This window comes from Triticum dicoccoides, chromosome 3A (genome assembly GCF_002162155.2).
Source record: "Triticum dicoccoides isolate Atlit2015 ecotype Zavitan chromosome 3A, WEW_v2.0, whole genome shotgun sequence".
In the NCBI taxonomy this organism is placed as follows: Eukaryota; Viridiplantae; Streptophyta; class Magnoliopsida; order Poales; family Poaceae; genus Triticum; species Triticum dicoccoides.
This window is the reverse complement of record NC_041384.1, coordinates 106,543,181-106,550,449: the sequence shown is the minus strand read 5'-3', so window position 1 is coordinate 106,550,449 and position 7,269 is coordinate 106,543,181. Positions and strand designations below refer to the sequence as shown.

The 7,269-nt window shown below is 47.2% G+C and overlaps 1 protein-coding gene across 1 annotated transcript; it reads right to left on the bottom strand.

Moving 5' to 3' along the window:
* Positions 1-457: 457 nt before the first annotated feature.
* Positions 458-2,285, bottom strand: LOC119271334 (acetylajmalan esterase-like). Its single transcript, XM_037553201.1, has 5 exons — positions 1,970-2,285; positions 1,664-1,870; positions 1,427-1,575; positions 1,068-1,341; positions 458-973 (listed from the first exon to the last, which is right to left on the bottom strand). The coding sequence occupies exons 1-5, from the start codon at positions 2,220-2,222 to the stop codon at positions 738-740; spliced, it is 1,119 nt and encodes a 372-aa protein (XP_037409098.1). The 5' UTR covers positions 2,223-2,285; the 3' UTR covers positions 458-737.
* Positions 2,286-7,269: the final 4,984 nt, after the last annotated feature.

The following is a 7,269-nucleotide window of genomic DNA, read 5'->3' as shown; positions in this document are numbered from 1 at the left end:
GTCTCGAGTTTGCCGAGAAATATACATCCGGACCACTCGTTGGACCGATACATCTTCGTGTTGGATGACGAAGCATGTCCGGACCACGCAATCCGGACGGTTTGAGGGAACATGTGAACGATAAAATAAGATTTGAAATTTGGTTAAGATTTAAGATTTGTAACCCGTGCAAATGTCTACAGCTGTGAATGATAAGCAGAATTGCTAATTTTCGTCCGGATGAAATCAATTTGCTTTCATTCGTTTTTCTGTCCGTCTGGTTCTTGTGTCAAGATTCGTGTTTGAGGAAATCAAGAAGAAGGATGCTGCGAGATTGTATTCAAGAAGAGGGATCTTTGTGATTTGAAATCCTTTTGTTAAGATTCGCGCAGTCCAGAAGTTACGGATGGTTTGAGGGTCCGCTTTGAAGATACCCTAACGGGGGAAACTAAAGAGAAAATAAAGAAGAGGGAACCTGTGAACGATAAATTAAGATTTGAAATTCGTTTAAGATTTAAGATTTGTAACCTGTGCATATGTCTACATCTGTGAATTAAAAATTACATGGCCCTATTTTCAAGGATATCTGGAAGAGGGATGCTGCGAGATTGTGTTCAAGAAGAAAATTGATCGTAACCGAAATTGAAGCTGACATTTGCAAGCCGCAAGCAAACCGAGCGAAGGCAACTCATCGATGACGACGCTAGACAAGTTGTGCTAGATCCTAGAACAACGCGCGCGAGCTCCATGAGTTATCATCAGCAGCTCCATATGCCCTGCACGCTTTGGGCAGGCTGGGCGAAGCCTTCCATGAGGATCGACAGCGCCATGGCCCTGTAGGCCTGCTGGGTGAGGTGGATGCCGTCCCAGCTCACGTGGCGTGCCGGGTCGGCGCACGTGCTCGCCCCGATCCCGCCGCACATCATGTCCATGTCGAAGTTGTGCTCCCCGCCGGCGCCGCAGCACGCCTTCAGCAGCGACCCCTCGTCGAACCCTGCCATGAAAGAAACACAAGGCGGCACATGCCATGCAGGTCAGCTCCCGGCTCTCGTTGAGGTTCCTGGCGCCTTGGAGCTTTGGTCGATTACCTAGGACGGCGGCGTGGTCGAGGAGGTGCAGGAAGGCGCCGTAGTAGTCGGCGTAGACGACGGAGATGTCGGCGTTGACCTTGCGGAGGTCGCCGATGGCCGCCTGGAGCTGCTCGTTGTGGTACGCGGCGAAGGCGTTGTAGCTCTTGAGGCAGCCCCGCTCGTCGTGGTCCGTGGAGCCGGCGGCGGAGAAGAGGGCGAGGTAGCTCGGCGAGCACCCGATCGGGAAGTTCCCCGGGATGATGATCTGGGTCGCCCCCAGCTCGATCACCTCCTGATTATAACCAATGAAATGCAAATGCCCGTACGGGTTAGATCGATTGATTAATCATTGGTTAATTCTAAGCTTTGCCGCTTGCCTTTGCGACGTCCATGATGCTCTTGACGACCAGTGGCACGTACGCCTTGACGGCCTCGACGGACCTCTTCTGAAAGAACGCGTAGTTGTAGTCGTTCCCGCCGATCTCCCCGACCAAGAACAAGGCTCCGCCCAGCTTCTTCGCGCAATCTGTAAACACGGCGAGTGACACAGCAGGAGTAAGCAGAGCAGAGCAATCTCCATGCTTCTGGTGCGATATGCATGGCGGCCTGCTCACCTTGCTGGCACGTGTCGTTGAGGTGCGATTTGAACCAGTCGAGCTGGGAGCTGAGCGGCGTGTTCCCCGGCGGCATGATGATCGCGTTCTGCAGGAGGTACGTGCGGTCCAGCGCCGTCGCGCCGGCCACCGCGAAGTTGACGCCGCCGCTGAAGTCGGCGCTCTTGTCCAGGTACGGGTTGACCAGCGGCAGGTCGAGCGCCATGGCTGCACGCGCCAGAGAAAAGAAAACTCGTCTCGTCACGCAGAGCATGAATGAATGAGGCTACCTCTGTCCCCCAAGGCAAGGCGAGAAGCTGAGCTCACCGAAGTAGTCGATGATGAGGAGGCCGTCGGAGCAGCGGCCGGTGGGCTTCCGGTACGTCTGGCCGTAGGGGTAGCTGCCGATGGAGGAGAAGAAGCCCACGGGGCCCTCGCGCAGGAGGTTGCCGGTGTCGGCGATGGAGTCCCCGAAGCTGTAGATGGCGTCGATGGAGCAGGCCGGCGCGGCCGAGTCCCACAGAGCCAGCAACAAGACCAAGGCCAGGAGGAGCTTGGCACGAGACGATGCAGCTGCCATGCTTTGGTTGCCAGAACTTCTGAGGAAGATCTGGATGTGTTGTCAGGATTGGGAGATATGGAGATTGTTCTGTGTGATAGGTGGGATGATTTCTTATGTACTCACACGTTACAAGGAAAAAAACATGCATGGATCGATGGTTTTTATTTTGCTAGAATATTTCTGCTCGCGGTAGGTTTTGGAGCAGCATGTTTGGTTCTTGTGCTAAGCTTCAGCTGAATCAGGTGGACTGCTTGTCTACTCTGGTTGACTGATGAGGCCAAGAGCTTGCTGGTGAGCAGTGGGTCAACCTAACAAACAAACCATTGAGATTTGCAAATATAGTTGTTGTTTTTTCAGGCGGACAGGGTGACATATATCCCTAGAGCCAAACTGGAATGAGAAAGTCCACAGTGCAACGAATGTGAAGTTGTGTAGTCCGGGCTACATGTAGCCCTTTATTTCAAAAAAATATCAAAAAAGATATTTCCAAGTTTCAAAAAAATATCTATGTAAACTTATACATATTCGTGATGGATCTGTAAATTTTCATTCAAAAATATTATGATTTGCAAGCTACACAAAAAAAATCCGTCCGAACAACAACAAAAAAGTGGCCCATTTTCATGTACGTATTTGTCTTTTTGTCTACGCCACGTACGAAAGTTTATTGTTATGGATTTTTTTCTGAATGTGTTATACATCTATTTCTGTCTGTAGAAAAAAATTGTTCTCTGGAAAATGGTATTTTCAAAATGGGCTACATGTAGATGTAGCTCTTCCTACACTGGGCATTTTTTACATTACATCCCTGGACTATCAAAACCGCCTAGGATTCAACGCTTCCCTCCCCTGATCCTGGTTTTCTGAGTAGGCCAGGTTTAACTCGTTGATCATCCAGTCAGCTAGTCCACTAAGCACACACGTTAGCCTTTTATTGGCCAAATTTAGTCCAACAAATGAATGTATCTAAAAAATCGAAATAATTTTGCAAAATTAAGGTAATATACTGATAATTCTGAGAAAGTTTCAGATATTTTTGCTGAACATATTTGAAAATACCCTGAAATTACAATTCCATGCCCTTAACCAGATTCTTTTGAATAAAACTGTAAAATCAATAATAATATAATGATCATTCTAGAAAATTTGAGATATTTTTGCCATAGATTTGAAAATACCACGATATTACAGTTCCAGTCCCTTTTTTGTCAAGAAAGTCAAAAAAATAAAAGTGTCCAGAAAAAAATATTGATCATTTTTGCAAATTTTCAGCCATTTTGACTGAATAGATTGAAAATACCCTGAAATTCCATTTTCTGCCCTATTTTACTATTTTTAGTTCATGTGCTAACATGGCTGCTGACTGGACGGTCAACGGGCTGAAATGTGGCATGCACTAGCCAAAACTAGGCTTAGGGAGGGAAGGGTTGAATCTAACCTGTTTTCAGAGTTATGGGTTGATTTTTATCCAGTTTTAGTGTTGAGGCTTGATTCTTAGAGATGTACATGAGTTTACAGTTGTAAAGTGGACTTCTCTCAACTGAAATTACTAGATTCGGAAAGGAAGAAAGGCCAGGTTATAGGTAGTACCAGAATAGTATGCGAAGAAAATTGTACCTTGTTATTGGGAGGGGGTTAGGTATTTGTGGGCCATCAATTTTAGTGAATGAAGGCCCATATCATCTTGTAATGTGGCAAAAGGAGACCGGTGAGACCCTTCAAATTCATAGATGTTTATAGCAAATGCAACCGTTCAGAGTGCTTAGGAACTAAACTATCTAACGCATAGATACCTAATTTGTTGTAAATAAGTTTCCTTCATTTAATTAGTTGTAGGATCTCGGACGTCTCAGTGTTCAGGAGGAGGAGCTCCGCACGTGCCATGATGGAGAGACGAGGTTGGAGAAGAGACTGAAGGAAATATGCCCTAGAGGCAATAATAAAGTTGTTATTTATATTTCCTTATATCATGATAAATGTTTATTATTCATACTAGAATTGTATTAACCAGAAACTTAGTACATGTGTGAATACATAGACAAACAGAGTGTCCCTAGTATGCCTCTACTTGACTAGCTCCTTAATCAAAGATGGTTAAGTTTTCTAACCATAGACATGTCTTGTCATTTGATGAACGGGGTCACATCATTAGAGAATGATGTCATGGACACGATCCATCCGTTAGCTTAACATAATGATCGTTTTTATTGATATTGCTTTTGTTGGGGAACGTAGCAGAATTTTAAAATTTTCTACGCATCACCAAGATCAATCTATGGAGTCATCTAGCAACGAGGGAGAGGGGAGTGCATCTACATACCCTTGTAGATCGCGAGCGGAAGCGTTCAAGAGAACGGGGTTGATGGAGTCGTACTCGTCGTGATCCAAATCACCAATGATCGAGCGCCGAACGGACGGCACCTCCGCGTTCAACACACGTACGGTTGGGGAAGACGTCTCCTCCTTCTTGATCCAGCAACGGGAAGGAGAGGTTGATGGAGATCCAGCAGCACGACGACGTGGTGGTGGAAGCAACAGTGATCTCGGCAGGGCTTCGCCAAGCTCCAACGAGAGGGAGAGGTGTTACGAGGGGAGAGGGAGGCGCCAGGGACTTGGGTGCGGCTGCCCTCCCTCCCCTCCACTATATATAGGGCCCCTAGGGGGGCGGCGGCCAAGGGGGGACTTTCCCCCCAAGTCAGGTGGGGCGCCCCCACCCCTAGGGTTTCCAACCCTAGGCGCAGGGGGGGCCATGGGGGGCGCACCAGCCCACCAGGGGCTAGTTCCCCTCCCACTTCAGCCCATGGGGCCCTCTGGGATAGGTGGCCCCACCCGGTGGACCCCCGGGACCCTTCCGGTGGTCCCGGTACAATACCGGTGACCCCCGAAACTTTTTCGGTGGCCGAAACTGGACTTCCTATATACAATTCTTCACCTCCGGACCATTCCGGAACTCCTCGTGACGTCCGGGATCTCATCTGGGACTCCGAACAACTTTCGGGTTACCGCATACTAATATCTCTACAACCCTAGCATCACCGAACCTTAAGTGTGTAGACCCTACGGGTTCGGGAGACACGCAGACATGACCGAGCCGACTCTCCGGTCAATAACCAACAGCGGGATCTGGATACCCATGTTGGCTCCCACATGCTCCTCGATGATCTCATCGGATGAACCACGATGTCGAGGATTCAAGTAATCCCGTATACAATTCCCTTTGTCAATCGGTACGTTACTCGCCTCAGATTCGGTCGTCGGTATCCCGATACCTCGTTCAATCTCGTTACCGGCAAGTCACTTTACTCGTACCGTAATGCATGATCCCGTGACCAAACACTTGGTCACATTGAGCTTATTATGATGATGCATTACCGAGTGGGCCCAGAGATACCTCTCCGTCATACGGAGTGACATATCCCAGTCTCGATCCGTGTCAACCCAACAGATACTTTCGGGGATACCTGTAGTATACCTTTATAGTCACCCAGTTACGTTGTGACATTTGGTACACCCAAAGCACTCTTACGGCATCCGGGAGTTACACGATCTCATGGTCTAAGGAAATGATACTTGACATTGGAAAAACTCTAGCAAATGAACTACACGATCTTGTGCTATGCTTAGGATTGGGTCTTGTCCATCACATCATTCTCCTAATGATGTGATCCCATTATCAATGACATCCAATGTCCATAGTCAGGAAACCATGACTATCTGTTGATCAACGAGCTAGTTAACTAGAGACTCAATAGGGACATGTTATGGTCTATGTATTCATACATGTATTATGATTTCCGGATAACACAATTATAGCATGAATAATAGACAATTATCATGAACAAGGAAATATAATAATAATCATTTTATTATTGCCTCTAGGGCATATTTCCAACAGTCTCACACTTGCACTAGAGTCAATAATCTAGTTACATTGTGATGAATCGAACACCCATAGAGTCCTGGTGTTGATCATGTTTTGCTCGCAGAAGAGGTTTAGTCAATGGATCTGCGACATTCAGATCCGTATGTACTTTGCAAATATCTATGTCTCCATCTTGAACATTTTCACGAATGGAGTTGAAGCGACGCTTGATGTGCCTGATCTTCTTGTGAAACTTGGGCTCCTTGGCAAGGGCAATAGCTCCAGTGTTGTCACAGAAGAGAGTGATCGGCCCCGACGCATTGGGTATGACTCCTAGGTCGGTGATGAACTCCTTCATCCAGATTGCTTCATGCGCTGCCTCCGAGGCTGCCATGTACTCCGCTTCACATGTAGATCCCGCCACGACGCTTTGCTTGCAACTGCACCAGCTTACTGCCCCACCATTCAAAATATACACGTATCCGGTTTGTGACTTAGAGTCATCCAGATCTGTGTCGAAGCTAGCGCCGACATAACCCTTTACGACGAGCTCCTCGTCACCTTCATATACGAGAAACATATCCTTAGTCCTTTTCAGGTACTTCATGACGTTCTTGACCGTTGTCCAGTGTTCCATGCCGGGATTACTTTGGTACCTTCCTACCAAACTTACGACAAGGTTTACATCAGGTCTGGTACACAGCATGGCATACATGATAGACCCTATGGCTGAGGCATAGGGGACGACACTCATCTTTTCTCTATCTTCTGCCGTGGTCGGACATTGAGCTGAGCTCAATTTCACACCTTGCAACACAGGCAAGAACCCCTTCTTGGACTGATCCATATTGAACTTCTTCAATATCTTATCAAGGTATGTGCTTTGTGAAAGACCTATGAGGCGTCTCGGTCTATCTCTATAGATCTTGATGCCTAATATGTAAGCAGCTTCTCCAAGGTCCTTCATTGAACAACACTTATTCAAGTAGGCCTTAATACTGTCCAAAAGTTATATATCATTTCCCATCAAAAGTATGTCATCCACATATAATATGAGAAATGCTACAGAGCTCCCACTCACTTTCTTGTAAACGCAGGCTTCTCCATAAGTCTGCATAAACCCAAATGCTTTGATCATTTCATTAAAGCAAATGTTCCAACTCCGAGATGCTTGCACCAGCCCATAGATGGAGCGCTGGAGCT

Bases quoted from the DNA above. Each gene is read 5' to 3' on its own strand.
- LOC119271334 (XM_037553201.1), bottom strand. From the start codon at position 2,222: ATGGCAGCTGCATCGTCTCGTGCCAAGCTCCTCCTGGCCTTGGTCTTG. The intron at 1,342-1,426 runs GCAAGCGGCAAA...GGTTATAATCAG, and splicing joins GCATCATGGACGTCGCAAAG to GAGGTGATCGAGCTGGGGGC. The intron at 974-1,067 runs GTAATCGACCAA...CTTTCATGGCAG, and splicing joins CGACCACGCCGCCGTCCTAG to GGTTCGACGAGGGGTCGCTG.